The sequence below is a fragment of the Bombina bombina genome, chromosome 4, assembly GCF_027579735.1.
Source record: "Bombina bombina isolate aBomBom1 chromosome 4, aBomBom1.pri, whole genome shotgun sequence".
NCBI lineage: Eukaryota > Metazoa > Chordata > Amphibia > Anura > Bombinatoridae > Bombina > Bombina bombina.
This window is the reverse complement of record NC_069502.1, coordinates 38,628,734-38,644,822: the sequence shown is the minus strand read 5'-3', so window position 1 is coordinate 38,644,822 and position 16,089 is coordinate 38,628,734. Positions and strand designations below refer to the sequence as shown.

Below are 16,089 nucleotides of genomic sequence, written 5' to 3'. Positions count from 1 at the left end.
TGTTCTCAGTGTGTATTAGTGTGACTGTGCACATGATTGTGTGTCACATGTTCTCAGTGTGTATTAGTGTGATTGTGCACATGAGTGTGTGTCACTTGGTCTCAGTGTGTATTAGTGTGATTGTGCATATGTGTCACTTGTTCTCAGTGTGTATTAGTGTGATTGTGCATGAGTGTGGTTCACATGTTCTCAGTGTGTATTGGTGTGATTGTGCACATGAGTGTGTGTCACTTGTTCTCAGTGTGCATTAGTGTGATTTATACCTTAATACCCCAGATACTTCTTTATTATGATTAGTTATAAAAAATATACATTTTGTGTAGTCTTCAATGTCAGATTGCCTGCTTGTGGTTTTGTGAAGTCTATAATGTCAGATTGGCCGCTTGTTGTTTTGTGTAGTCTATAATGTCAGATTGCCTGCTTGTGGTTTTGTGAAGTCTATAATGTCAGATTGGCCGCTTGTGGTTTTGTGTCGTCTATAATGTCAGATTGGCTGCTTGTGGTCTTGTGTCGTCTATAATGTCAGATTGGCCGCTTGTGGTTTTGTGTCGTCTATAATGTCAGATTGCCCGCTTGTGGTTTTGTGTAGTCTATAATGTGAGATTGCCTGCTTGTGGTTTTGTGTAGTCTATAATGTCAGATTGCCCGCTTGTGCCTTTGTGTAGTCTGTAATGTCAGATTGCCCGCTTGTGGTTTTGTGTAGTCTATAATGTCAGATAGATTGCCCGCTTGTGGTTTTGTGTCGTCTATAATGTCAGATTGCCCGCTTGTGCCGTTGTGTAGTCTATAATCGTCTATAATGTCAGTTTGCCTGCTTGTGGTTTTGTGAAGTCTATAATGTCAGATTGGCCGCTTGTGGTTTTGTGTAGTCTATAATGTCAGATTGCCCGCTTGTGGTTTTGTGTCGTCTATAATGTCAGATTGCCTGCTTGTGGTTTTGTGAAGTCTATAATGTCAGATTGGCAGCTTGTGGTTTTGTGTAGTCTATAATGTCAGATTGCCCGCTTGTGGTTTTGTGTAGTCTATAATGTGAGATTGCCTGCTTGTGGTTTTGTGTAGTCTATAATGTCAGATTGCCCGCTTGTGCCTTTGAGTAGTCTATAATCGTCTATAATGTCAGATTGCCCGCTTGTGGTTTTGTGTAGTCTATAATGTCAGATAGATTGCCCGCTTGTGGTTTTGTGTCGTCTATAATGTCAGATTGCCCGCTTGTGCCTTTGTGTAGTCTATAATCGTCTATAATGTCAGATTGCCTGCTTGTGGTTTTGTGTCGTCTATTATGTCAGATTGTCTGCTTGTGGTTTTCTGTCGTCTATAATGTCAGATTGCCTGCTTGTGATTTTCTGTCGTCTATAATGTCAGATTGCCTGCTTGTGGTTTTGTGTCGTCTATAATGTCAGATTGCCTGCTTGTGGTTTTCTGTCGTCTATAATGTCAGATTGCCTGCTTGAGGTTTTGCTGGAAATGTTAACCCATTTTCTCCAACATAGGTGTGTCCGGTCCACGGCGTCATCCTTACTTGTGGGATATTCTCTTCCCCAACAGGAAATGGCAAAGAGCCCAGCAAAGCTGGTCACATGATCCCTCCTAGGCTCCGCCTACCCCAGTCATTCTCTTTGCCGTTGTACAGGCAACATCTCCACGGAGATGGCTTAGAGTTTTTTAGTGTTTAACTGTAGTTTTTATTATTCAATCAAGAGTTTGTTATTTTAAAATAGTGCTGGTATGTACTATTTACTCAGAAACAGAAAAGAGATGAAGATTTCTGTTTGTATGAGGAAAATGATTTTAGCACCGTAACTAAAATCCATGGCTGTTCCACACAGGACTGTTGAGAGCAAGTAACTTCAGTTGGGGGAACAGTGTGCAGTCTCTTGCTGCTTGAGGTATGACACATTCTAACAAGACGATGTAATGCTGGAAGCTGTCATTTTTCCCTATGGGATCCGGTAAGCCATGTTTATTACGATGGTAAATAAGGGCTTCACAAGGGCTTATTAAGATTGTAGACTTTTCTGGGCTAAATCGATTCAGTTTTAAAACATATTTAGCTTTGAGGAATCATTTTATCTGGGTTTATTGATATTATAATATCGGCAGGCACTGTATTAGACACCTTATTTCTCTGGGGCTTTCCCAAAGCATAAGCAGAGTCTCATTTTCGCGCCGGTGTGGCGCACTTGTTTTTGAGAGGCATGGCATGCAGTCGCATGTGAGAGGAGCTCTGATACTTAGAAAAGACTTTCTGAAGGCGTCATTTGGTATCGTATTCCCCTTTGGGCTTGGTTGGGTCTCAGCAAAGCAGATACCAGGGACTGTAAAGGGGTTAAAGTGTTAAAACGGCTCCGGTTCCGTTATTTTAAGGGTTAAAGCTTCCAAATTTGGTGTGCAATACTTTTAAGGCTTTAAGACACTGTGGTGAAAATTTGGTGAATTTTGTACAATTCCTTCATGTCTTTTCGCAATTGCAGTAATAAAGTGTGTTCAGTTTAAAATTTAAAGTGACAGTAACGGTTTTATTTTAAAACGTTTTTTGTACTTTATTATCAAGTTTATGCCTGTTTAACATGTCTGAACTACCAGATAGACTGTGTTCTGAATGTGGGGAAGCCAGAATTCCTGTTCATTTAAATAAATGTGATTTATGTGATAATGACAATGATGCCCAAGATGATTCCTCAAGTGAGGGGAGTAAGCATGGTACTGCATCATTCCCTCCTTCGTCTACACGAGTCTTGCCCACTCAGGAGGCCCCTAGTACATCTAGCGCGCCAATACTGCTTACTATGCAACAATTAACGGCTGTAATGGATAATTCTGTCAAAAACATTTTAGCCAAAATGAACCCTTGTCAGCGTAAGCGTGGCTGCTCTGTTTTAGTTACTGAAGAGCATGACGACGCTGATATTAATATCTCTAAAGGGCCCCTAACCCAATCTGAGGGGGCCAGGGAGGTTTTGTCTGAGGGAGAAATTACTGATTCAGGGAACATTTCTCAACAGGCTGAACCTGATGTAATTGCATTTAAATTTAAGTTGGAACATCTCCGCATTCTGCTTAAGGAGGTATTATCCACTCTGGATGATTGTGAAAAGTTGGTCATCCCAGAGAAACTATGTAAAATGGACAAGTTCCTAGAGGTGCCGGAGCTCCCAGAAGCTTTTCCTATACCCAAGCGGGTGGCGGACATTGTTAATAAAGAATGGGAAAGGCCCGGTATTCCATTCGTCCCTCCCCCCATATTTAAAAAATTGTTTCCTATGGTCGACCCCAGAAAGGACTTATGGCAGACAGTCCCCAAGGTCGAGGGAGCGGTTTCTACTTTAAACAAACGCACCACTATACCCATAGAGGATAGTTGTGCCTTCAAAGATCCTATGGATAAAAAATTAGAAGGTTTGCTTAAAAAGATGTTTGTTCAGCAGGGTTACCTTCTACAACCAATTTCATGCATTGTCCCTGTCACTACAGCCGCATGTTTCTGGTTTGATGAACTGATAAAGGCGCTCGATAGTGATTCTCCTCCTTATGAGGAGATTATGGACAGAATCAATGCTCTCAAATTGGCTAATTCTTTCACCCTAGACGCCACTTTGCAATTGGCTAGGTTAGCGGCTAAGAATTCTGGGTTTGCTATTGTGGCGCGCAGAGCGCTTTGGTTGAAATCTTGGTCGGCTGACGCGTCTTCCAAGAACAAGCTACTAAACATTCCTTTCAAGGGGAAAACGCTGTTTGGCCCTGACTTGAAAGAGATTATCTCGGATATCACTGGGGGTAAGGGCCACGCCCTTCCTCAGGATCGGCCTTTCAAGGCAAAAAATAGACCCAATTTTCGTCCCTTTCGTAAAAACGGACCAGCCCAAAGTGCTACGTCCTCTAAGCAAGAGGGTAATACTTCTCAAGCCAAGCCAGCTTGGAGACCAATGCAAGGCTGGAACAAGGGAAAGCAGGCCAAGAAGCCTGCCACTGCTACCAAGACAGCATGAAATATTGGCCCCCGATCCGGGACCGGATCTGGTGGGGGGCAGACTCTCTCTCTTCGCTCAGGCTTGGGCAAGAGATGTTCTGGATCCTTGGGCGCTAGAAATAGTCTCCCAGGGTTATCTTCTGGAATTCAAGGGACTTCCCCCAAGGGGGAGGTTCCACAGGTCTCAGTTGTCTTCAGACCACATAAAAAGACAGGCGTTCTTACATTGTGTAGAAGACCTGTTAAAAATGGGAGTGATTCATCCTGTTCCACTAAGAGAACAAGGGATGGGGTTCTACTCCAATCTGTTCATAGTTCCCAAAAAAGAGGGAACGTTCAGACCAATCTTAGATCTCAAGATCTTAAACAAGTTTCTCAAGGTTCCATCTTTCAAGATGGAAACCATTCGAACTATTCTTCCTTCCATCCAGGAGGGTCAATTCATGACCACGGTGGATTTAAAGGATGCGTATCTACATATTCCTATCCACAAGGAACATCATCGGTTCCTAAGGTTTGCATTCCTGGACAAACATTACCAGTTCGTGGCGCTTCCTTTCGGATTAGCCACTGCTCCAAGGATTTTCACAAAGGTACTAGGCTCCCTTCTAGCGGTGCTAAGACCAAGGGGCATTGCAGTAGTACCTTACCTGGACGACATTCTGATTCAAGCGTCGTCCCTTCCTCAAGCAAAGGCTCACACGGACATTGTCCTGGCCTTTCTCAGATCTCACGGCTGGAAAGTGAACGTGGAAAAGAGTTCTCTATCCCCGTCAACAAGGGTTCCCTTCTTGGGAACAATTATAGACTCTTTAGAAATGAGGATCTTTCTAACAGAGGCCAGAAAAACAAAACTTCTAGACTCTTGTCGGATACTTCATTCCGTTCCTCTTCCTTCCATAGCTCAGTGCATGGAAGTGATAGGGTTGATGGTAGCGGCGATGGACATAGTTCCTTTTGCGCGCATTCATCTAAGACCATTACAACTGTGCATGCTCAGTCAGTGGAATGGGGACTATACAGACTTGTCTCCGAAGATACAAGTAAATCAGAGGACCAGAGACTCACTCCGTTGGTGGCTGTCCCTGGACAATCTGTCTCAAGGGATGACGTTCCGCAGACCAGAGTGGGTCATTGTCACGACCGACGCCAGTCTGATGGGCTGGGGCGCGGTCTGGGGATCCCTGAAAGCTCAGGGTCTTTGGTCTCGGGAAGAATCTCTTCTACCGATAAATATTCTGGAACTGAGAGCGATATTCAATGCTCTCAAGGCCTGGCCTCGGCTAGCGAGGACCAAGTTCATACGGTTTCAATCAGACAACATGACAACTGTTGCGTACATCAACCATCAGGGGGGAACAAGGAGTTCCCTAGCGATGGAAGAAGTGACCAAAATCATTCTATGGGCGGAGTCTCACTCCTGCCACCTGTCTGCTATCCACATCCCAGGAGTGGAAAATTGGGAAGCGGATTTTCTGAGTCGTCAGACATTGCATCCGGGGGAGTGGGAACTCCATCCGGAAATCTTTGCCCAAGTCACTCACCTGTGGGGCATTCCAGACATGGATCTGATGGCCTCTCGTCAGAACTTCAAAGTTCCTTGCTACGGGGCCAGATCCAGGGATCCCAAGGCGGCTCTAGTGGATGCACTAGTAGCACCTTGGACCTTCAAACTAGCTTATGTGTTCCCGCCATTTCCTCTCATCCCCAGGCTGGTAGCCAGGATCAATCAGGAGAGGGCGTTGGTGATCTTGATAGCTCCTGCGTGGCCACGCAGGACTTGGTATGCAGATCTGGTGAATATGTCATCGGCTCCACCTTGGAAGCTACCTTTGAGACGAGACCTTCTTGTTCAGGGTCCGTTCGAACATCCGAATCTGGTTTCACTCCAGCTGACTGCTTGGAGATTGAACGCTTGATTTTATCGAAGCGAGGATTCTCAGATTCTGTTATCGATACTCTTGTTCAGGCCAGAAAGCCTGTAACTAGAAAGATTTACCACAAAATTTGGAAAAAATATATCTGTTGGTGTGAATCTAAAGGATTCCCTTGGGACAAGGTTAAGATTCCTAGGATTCTATCCTTCCTTCAAGAAGGATTGGAAAAAGGATTATCTGCTAGTTCCCTGAAGGGACAGATTTCTGCCTTGTCGGTATTACTTCACAAAAAGCTGGCAGCTGTGCCAGATGTTCAAGCCTTTGTTCAGGCTCTGGTTAGAATCAAGCCTGTTTACAAACCTTTGACTCCTCCTTGGAGTCTCAATTTAGTTCTTTCAGTTCTTCAGGGGGTTCCGTTTGAACCCTTACATTCCGTTGATATTAAGTTATTATCTTGGAAAGTTTTGTTTTTAGTTGCGATTTCTTCTGCTAGAAGAGTCTCAGAATTATCTGCTCTGCAGTGTTCTCCACCTTATCTGGTGTTCCATGCAGATAAGGTGGTTTTACGTACTAAACCTGGTTTTCTTCCAAAAGTTGTTTCTAACAAAAACATTAACCAGGAGATTATCGTACCTTCTCTGTGTCCAAAACCAGTTTCAAAGAAGGAACGTTTGTTGCACAATTTGGATGTTGTTCGCGCTCTAAAATTCTATTTAGATGCTACAAAGGATTTTAGACAAACATCTTCCTTGTTTGTTGTTTATTCAGGTAAAAGGAGAGGTCAAAAAGCAACTTCTACCTCTCTCTCTTTTTGGATTAAAAGCATCATCAGATTGGCTTACGAGACTGCCGGACGGCAGCCTCCCGAAAGAATCACAGCTCATTCCACTAGGGCTGTGGCTTCCACATGGGCCTTCAAGAACGAGGCTTCTGTTGATCAGATATGTAGGGCAGCGACTTGGTCTTCACTGCACACTTTTACCAAATTTTACAAGTTTGATACTTTTGCTTCTTCTGAGGCTATTTTTGGGAGAAAGGTTTTGCAAGCCGTGGTGCCTTCCATTTAGGTGACCTGATTTGCTCCCTCCCTTCATCCGTGTCCTAAAGCTTTGGTATTGGTTCCCACAAGTAAGGATGACGCCGTGGACCGGACACACCTATGTTGGAGAAAACAGAATTTATGTTTACCTGATAAATTTCTTTCTCCAACGGTGTGTCCGGTCCACGGCCCGCCCTGGTTTTTTAATCAGGTCTGATAATTTATTTTCTTTAACTACAGTCACCACGGTACCATATGGTTTCTCCTATGCAAATATTCCTCCTTAACGTCGGTCGAATGACTGGGGTAGGCGGAGCCTAGGAGGGATCATGTGACCAGCTTTGCTGGGCTCTTTGCCATTTCCTGTTGGGGAAGAGAATATCCCACAAGTAAGGATGACGCCGTGGACCGGACACACCGTTGGAGAAAGAAATTTATCAGGTAAACATAAATTCTGTTTTTATTCTACTTAGTTCATATGGCAGACAGATAGATGATGATAGAGAGATAGATAGAGAGATAGAGAGATAGATGATAGACAGATTACACAGACACAGACAGACAGACAGATATGTAAGTTGTATTTGTGTGGGACATTTAGAAGAAACAAAATTATCTGGAGAACAGTTGAAATACAAGGGATCATACTTACCTTGTTTAAGATATTAACTTATGCCTAAAGGGACACCCCAAATTGTCTTTCATGATTCAGATAAAAGAGGTGGTTTTAAACAATTTTCCAATGTATTTGTATTATCAGCTGTGCTTCATTCTCTTGGTATTATTTTTTGAAGAATCAGAAATGCACTACTGGGAACTAGAGGCATATATGTGCAGTCACCAATCAGCAGGTAGCTCTCAGTAAGTGCCTTACTGCTCCTTACTGCGCCTTACTGCTCTAGCCCTTTAGCAGATATTTACATGGATTATTAATTTTATATTTTGTCCAGCCAATCAAAAGTGATCATTGTGCATGTGAAGATTATACATGTACTCATGAGAATGCAAGAGACCCTGCTTGTGCATTGCACGAATGCTGTAAGATAATAAATATATATATATACCGTGTTACTCATTGTGCACTGCAGAACCAGTGTGACTGTCTTCACCTCTTATACATCTGCAGGTGGTGAGAATGGCTGCAAATTGCCCATGTCATTGAGCTAAATTCTAACTATATTAGAAGAATTAACTACTTTTTTAAAGGTATAGAAAGATCAAAACAGAAATGTTCAAAAAATACATCTCAATTTGAAATAGAAGCATTTTTGCAATATACTTTCATTACCAAAAATGCTTCTAGTAAAAGTTGTTACGGCTTTTCTGCAACATACGCACATATGCTGGGAGGGCCCGTGCACCAGTACTCAAACACCATGTCTTCTCAGAGAGCTGGTAGTGGTATTGCTTTAGAAGACATCATTTGTGTCATACAAGCCACTGCTGACCCTGAGAAGGTCGAGTTTTGGTATATTGGTGCATGGGCCCTCACAGGAGTCACTAGAACTAGATATATCAGACTGAATCTATTGTTTTTATTTCCTTAGTTGCAAAGCTTCAATGCATCCAAAGAAATTGCCTCAGTCCCTAAGTGCCACACGTCCCCTAACACCAGCCTCCTGGACCCTGTGCACAATGGAGAGTTGGAGATGGCGAGAACCCAACATAAGCCAGAGAGACATGTCCAGGACAAAGATGGGCAGAGTCTTATTCCAAGAGAAAAAAAGACTTGTGAGTATTCACCGGATGGGATTAGAGACGGGGCACCGCCAATAGAGAATGGATGTTGCACACCAAGTGACGGACCAGAATCTCAGGATATGGAGGAAAATGACATTCTGACAATCTCAACACCCAAGAAGAGAGGGAGAAGGAGCTTGTCCAGCAGCTCAGAAAAAAGTAAGTTTGTTACTACCAGATCATGGGTGAATAAGAAGACGTTATTACAACATTGTCAGCAATGTTAACTTTTTATAAAGATGTCAACATCATTTCATAGATAACCGGCTAGGCTCATTTATAGGCCACTTGCTCCCACCCAGCTACACATGACCCTTGTTGAGAAATAATAGGACCTTAACCTTAAATCATGCAGTATTGCTGAATGGTTGGTCAATGCCTAACCATCACTCGAAATCCTATGCCATATGGATCCCATATCTTCCAAAATCTGATTAGCCAGAAAATAGCACTGATAAATGTTGTGGCTATAAAGATGTGTACAGGCTTTAAAAAGACCATTATCTAATCTTAAATCCTATGTTTAGCCAGTCTGGCTCCCTCCAAAAAAATGGAACTGTGTCTGGTTGTCTGCAGAAAACCTAATATGAGTCTAGCTTTCTCTAGAAAACATTAGCTGACGTTGGCTCTCTCCTGAAGTTGTTTTCTTGGTCATAATTTTTCTAGACCTTATCCGTATCAAGCTGTCTCCCTAATACCCTATCTTAGTTATGTTTTTTCTATAGGACCTTAGCTGAATCCAGCTTTCTCATGAACACCTTGAGGCCGAATTATCAAGTGTCTGTCAGACCTGATCCGACAGTGCGGATCAGGTCCGAGAGACATCGCTGAATGCGGAGAGCAATACGCTCTCCATATTCAGCATTGCACCAGCAGCTCACAAGAGCTGCTGGTGCAACTCCGCCCCCTGCTGACTCGCGGCCAATCGGCCACCAGCAGGGAGGTGTCAATCAACCCGATTGTACTCGATCGAGTTGAATTGTGGCGATTCCTGTCCGCCTCATCAGAGCAGGCGGACAAGGTTATGGAGCAGCGGTCTTTAGACCACTGCTCCATAACTTGTGTTTCTGGCGAGTCTGAAGACTCGCCAGAAACACGGGCCCTCGAGCTCCGTATGGAGCTTGATAAATGGGCCTCCTTATCTTAGTCTTATTTTTTCTTCAAGGCTTTATCTCAAATAAACTGTCTCATGAAAACATTACTTTAGACCTGTTCTTTCTAAAATACTTTTTTTTAATCTAGTTGTCTCCAGAAGAACTACATCTAGCTTTTTCTAGAAGACAATTTTGTATATGTTTTCTCTTTAAAAGACATAGGCCCCTAGTTATCAAGCCGTCAACCTCAAATACACTGGAATTCCGCAGCGTATTTGTGGCGAGGCTGATTCGCCTTAGTTATCAAGCGCTAGACACCGGCAAAAGTAGAATTTAGTGACGTAAGCTTCGATCCGCCGGACTCACTCTGACACAGATCGATTCTTACGTCACTCCAGATGTTCTGCACACAAGTGCGGCACAATCTGACTACTTTTGCTAGTTATCAAAAAACTAGCAGGTACGGTCAGCACTTTTCTGGCCCAGCGTACCTGGTTTTCAAACCGCCGCCCTGGGCGGCAGATCCCATAGTAATCAATGGGAGTCTGACCATAGCGAAAGTTCATGTTCCCTGCTGCCAGACATCCCATTGATTCCTACCCCGAGTCTAAACACCCCTAATCTGTCCCCCCTACACCGCCACAACTAAATAAATGTATTACCCCCTAAACCGCCGCTCCAGGAGCCCGCCGCAACTATGATAAATATGTTAACCCCTAAACCGCCGCTCCAGGACCCCACCGCCACCTACATAATACCTATTAACCCCTATCCTGCCCCCCCTACACCGCTGCCACCTATAATAAAGTTATTAACCCCTATCCTGCCGATCCCGGACCCAGCCACAACAAAATAAATAGTTTAACCCCTAAACCGCCGCTCCCGGACCCCGCCGCCACATACATAATACCTATTAACCCCTATCCTGCCCCCCCTACACCGCTGCCACCTATAATAAAGTTATTAACCCCTATCCTGCCGATCCCGGACCCAGCCGCAACAAAATAAATAGTTTAACCCCTAAACCGCCGCTCCCGGACCCCGCCGCCACCTATATTAAACGTATTAACCCCTAATCTGCCCCCCCTACACCGTCGCCACCTATAATAAATTTATTAGCCCTTATCCTGCCCCCCTACACCGCCGCCACTGTAATAAAATTATTAACCCCTAAACCTAAGTCTAACACTTAACCCTAACACCCCCCTAACTTAAATATTAATTAAATAAATCTAAATAATATTTCTCTTATTAACTAAATTAATCCTATTTAAAACTAAATACTTACCTTTAAAATAAACCCTAATATAGCTACAATATAAATAATAATTATATTGTAGCTATCTTAGGATTTATTTTTATTTTACAGGCAACTTTCAATTTATTTTAACTAGGTACAATAGCTATTAAATAGTTATTAACTATTTAATAGCTACCTAGTTAAAATAAAGAGAAATGTACCTGTTAAATAAAAACTAACCTAAGTTACAATTACACCTAACACTACACTATACTTTAATAAATTATTCCTATTTAAAACTAAATACTTACCTGTAAAATAAACCCTAAGATAGCTACAATGTAATTAATAATTACATTGTAGCTATTTTAGGATTTATATTTATTTTACAGGTAACTTTGTATTTATTTTAGCTAGTTGGAATAGTTATTAAATAGTTATTAACTATTTAATAACTACCTAGCTAAAAGAAATACAAAATTACCTGTAAAATAAATCCTAACCTAAGTTACAACTAAACCTAACACTACACTATCATTAAATTAATTAAATAAATTAGCTACAAATAACTACAATTAAATTCAATTAAATAAACTAACTAAAGTACAAAAAATAAAAAAAAGCTAAGTTACAAAAAATAAAAAAAATAAGTTACAAACATTTAAAAAAATATTACAACAATTTTAAGCTACTTACACCTAATCTTAGCCCCCTAATAAAATAACAAAGCCCCCCAAAATAAAAAAATGCCCTACCCTATTCTACATTAAAAAGTTACCAGCTCTATTACCTTACCAGCCCTTAAAAGGGCCTTTTGTGGGGCATGCCCCAAAGAAAACAGCTCTTTTGCCTGTAAAATAAAAATACAACCCCCCCCCCACATTAAAACCCACCACCCACACACCCCTACTCTAACCCAAACCCCCCTTAAATAAACCTAACACTACCCCCCCTGAAGATCATCCTACCTTTAGCCGTCTTCAGCCAGCCGACCACCGATGGAACTGAAGAGGAGATCCGGAGCGGCAGAAGTCATCATCCAAGGGGCGCTGAAGAAGTCTTCCATCCGATTGAAGTCTTCATCCACGCGGCGTCTTCAATCTTCATCCATCCGGAGCGGAGTGGAACAGCTCGGAACAGCCAATAGAATGCGAGCTCAATCTGATTGGCTGATTGGATCAGCCAATCGGATTGAACTTCAATCTGATTGGCTGATTAAATCAGCCAATCAGATTTCTCCTACCTTAATTCCAATTGGCTGATAGAATCCTATCAGCCAATCGGAATTGAAGGGACGCCATCTTGGATGACGTCACTTAAAGGTACAGTCATTCGTCGTTAGTCGTCGGGAAGAAGAGGATGGCTCCGCGTCAGCTCGTCTGAAGATGGCTCCGCTCCGCTCCAGATAGATGAAGATTGAAGACGCCGCTTGGATGAAGACTTCATTCGGATGGAAGACTTCTTCAGCGCCGCCTGGATGATGACTTCAATCGGATGGAAGACTTCTTCAGTGCCCCTTGGATGATGACTTCTGCCGCTCTGGATCTCCTCCGGTTCCATCGGTGGTCGGCTGGCTGAAGATGGCTAAAGGTAGAATGATCTTCAGGGGGGTAGTGTTAGGTTTATTTAAGGGGGGTTTGGGTTAGAGTAGGGGTATGTGGGTGGTGGGTTTTAAAGTTGAGAGGGTTGTATTTTTATTTTACAGGCAAAAGAGCTGTTTTCTTTTGGGCATGCCCCGCAAAAGGCCATTTTAAGGGCTGGTAAGGTAATAGAGCTGGTAACTTTTTAATGTAGAATAGGGTAGGGCATTTTTTTATTTTGGGGGGCTTTGTTATTTTATTAGGGGGCTTAAATTAGGTGTAAGTAGCTTAAAATTGTTGTAATATTTTTGAAATGTTTGTAAGTTTAGTTAGTTTATTTAATTGAATTTAATTGTAGTTATTTGTAGCTAATTTATTCAATTAATTTAATGATAGTGTAGTGTAAGGTTTAATTGTAACTTAGGTTAGGATTTATTTCACAGGTAATTTTGTATTTCTTTTAGCTAGGTAGTTATTAAATAGTTAATAACTATTTAATAACTATTCTAACTAGCTAAAATAAATACAAAGTTACCTGTAAAATAAATATAAATAATAAAATAGCTACTATGTAATTATTAATTACATTGTAGCTATCTTAGGGTTTATTTTACAGGTAAGTATTTAGTTTTAAATGGGAATAATTTATTAAAGTATGGTGTAGTGTTAGGTGTAATTGTAACTTAGGTTAGTTTTTATTTTACAGTAAATTTCTCTTTATTTTAGATAGGTAAGCTATTAAATAGTTAATAACTATTTAATAGCTATTGTACCTAGTTAAAATAAATTGAAAGATGCCTGTAAAATAAAAATAAATCCTAAGATAGCTACAATATAATTATTATTTATATTGTAGCTATATTAGGGTTTATTTTAAAGGTAAGTATTTAGTTTTAAATAGGATTAATTTAGTTCATAATAGAAATATTATTTAGATTTATTTAATTAATATTTAAGTTAGGGGGGTGTTAGGGTTAGTGTTAGACTTAGGTTTAGGGGTTAATAATTTTATTACAGTGGCGACGGTGTAGGGGGGGCAGGATAGGGGTTAATACATTTATTATAGGTGGCGACGGTGTAGGGGAGGCAGATTAGAGATTAATAAGTTTAATATAGGTGGCGGCGGGGTCCGGGAGCGGCGGTTTAGGGGTTAAACTATTTATTTAGTTGTGGCGAGGTCCGGGATCCGCAGAATAGGGGTTAATAACTTTATTATAGGTGGTGGCGGTATAGGGGGGGCAGGATAGGGGTTCCTAGGTATAATGTAGGTGGCGGCGGTGTCCGGGAGCGGCAATTTAGGGGTTAATAACTTTATTTAGTTGCGGGGGGGCTCCGGGGGCGCCGGTATAGGGGGTAGAACAGTGTAGTTAGTGTGGGTGCTTAGTGACAGCTTGTCAATAAAGCTGTCAAAAACCCGAAGAGCAGCGAGATCGGATGAGTTATAACTATCACAGTGTACTTGCTTAGTGTAGCTGTGTACTTGCTGAGTGTAGCTGTGTACTTACTGAGTGTAGCTCTGTACTTGCTGAGTGTAGCTGTGTACTTGCTGAGTGTAGCTGTGTACTTGCTGAGTGTAGCTGTGTACTTACTGAGTGTAGCTGTGTACTTACTGAGTGTAGCTCTGTACTTGCTGAGTATAGCTGTGTACTTGCTGAGTGTAGCTGTGTATTTGCTGAGTATAGCTGTGTACTTGCTGAGTGTAGCTCTGTACTTGCTGAGTGTAGCTGTGTACTTGCTGAGTGTAGCTGTGTACTTACTGAGTGTAGCTGTGTACTTGCTGAGTGTAGCTGTGTACTTGCTGAGTGTAGCTGTGTACTTGCTGAGTGTAGCTGTGTACTTGCTGAGTGTAGCTCTGTACTTGCTGAGTGTAGCTCTGTACTTGCTGAGTGTAGCTCTGTACTTGCTGAGTGTAGCTCTGTACTTGCTGAGTGTAGCTCTGTACTTGCTGAGTGTAGCTCTGTACTTGTTAAGTGTAGCTCTGTTCTTGTTGAGTGTAGCTGTGTACTTGCTGAGTGTAACTGTGTACTTGCTGAGTGTAGCTGTGTACTTGCTGAGTGTAGCTGTGTACTTGCTGAGTGTAGCTCTGTACTTGCTGAGTGTAGCTCTGTACTTGCTGAGTGTAGCTCTGTACTTGCTGAGTGTAGCTCTGTACTTGCTGAGTGTAGCTGTGTACTTACTGAGTGTAGCTCTGTACTTGCTGAGTGTAGCTGTGTACTTGCTAAGTGTAGCTGTGTACTTACTGAGTGTAGCTGTGTACTTACTGAGTGTAGCTGTGTACTTGCTGAGTATAGCTGTGTACTTGCTGAGTGTAGCTGTGTATTTGCTGAGTATAGCTGTGTACTTGATGAGTGTAGCTGTTTACTTGCTGAGTGTAGCTGTGTACTTGCTGAGTGTAGCTGTGTACTTGCTGAGTGTAGCTCTGTACTTGTTGAGTGTAGCTCTGTACTTGTTGAGTGTAGCTGTGTACTTGCTGAATGTAGCTGTGTACTTGCTGAGTGTAGCTGTGTACTTGCTGAGTGTAGCTGTGTACTTGCTGAGTGTAGCTCTGTACTTGCTGAGTGTAGCTGTGTACTTGCTGAGTGTAGCTCTGTACTTGCTGAGTGTAGCTCTGTACTTGCTGGGACACTCAGCAAGTAGCTGTGTACTTGCTGAGTGTAGCTGTGTACTTACTGAATGTAGCTCTGTACTTGCTGAGTGTAGCTGTGTACTTGCTGAGTGTAGCTGTGTACTTACTGAGTGTAGCTCTGTACTTGCTTGTGTTAGACTTAGGTTTAGGGGTTAATAATTTTATTACAGTGGCGACGGTGTAGGGGGGGCAGGATAGGGGTTAATACATTTATTATAGGTGGCGACGGTGTAGGGGAGGCAGATTAGAGATTAATAAGTTTAATATAGGTGGCGGCGGGGTCCGGGAGCGGCGGTTTAGGGGTTAAACTATTTATTTAGTTGTGGCGAGGTCCGGGATCCGCAGAATAGGGGTTAATAACTTTATTATAGGTGGTGGCGGTATAGGGGGGGCAGGATAGGGGTTCCTAGGTATAATGTAGGTGGCGGCGGTGTCCGGGAGCGGCAATTTAGGGGTTAATAACTTTATTTAGTTGCGGGGGGGCTCCGGGGGCGCCGGTATAGGGGGTAGAACAGTGTAGTTAGTGTGGGTGCTTAGTGACAGCTTGTCAATAAAGCTGTCAAAAACCCGAAGAGCAGCGAGATCGGATGAGTTATAACTATCACAGTGTACTTGCTGAGTGTAGCTGTGTACTTGCTGAGTGTAGCTCTGTACTTGCTGAGTGTAGCTCTGTACTTGCTGAGTGTAGCTGTGTACTTACTGAGTGTAGCTCTGTACTTGCTGAGTGTAGCTGTGTACTTGCTGAGTGTAGCTGTGTACTTGCTGAGTGTAGCTCTGTACTTGCTGAGTGTAGCTCTGTACTTGCTGAGTGTAGCTGTGTACTTACTGAGTGTAGCTCTGTACTTGCTGAGTGTAGCTGTGTACTTGCTGAGTGTAGCTGTGTACTTGCTGAGTGTAGCTGTGTACTTACTGAGTGTAGCTGTGTA

General features: G+C 42.5%; 1 protein-coding gene across 2 annotated transcripts in view; it reads left to right on the top strand.

Moving 5' to 3' along the window:
* The window catches only part of LOC128655877 (DNA (cytosine-5)-methyltransferase 3A), an 877,286-nt gene that overhangs the window by 381,502 nt on the left and 479,695 nt on the right, over nucleotides 1–16,089 (top strand). For both annotated transcript variants that reach the window (XM_053709465.1, XM_053709464.1), the window contains exon 4: nucleotides 8,431–8,782. In XM_053709465.1, coding sequence (XP_053565440.1) covers nucleotides 8,431–8,782 — 352 coding nt within the window. The remainder of the gene's footprint in view (nucleotides 1–8,430; nucleotides 8,783–16,089) is intronic.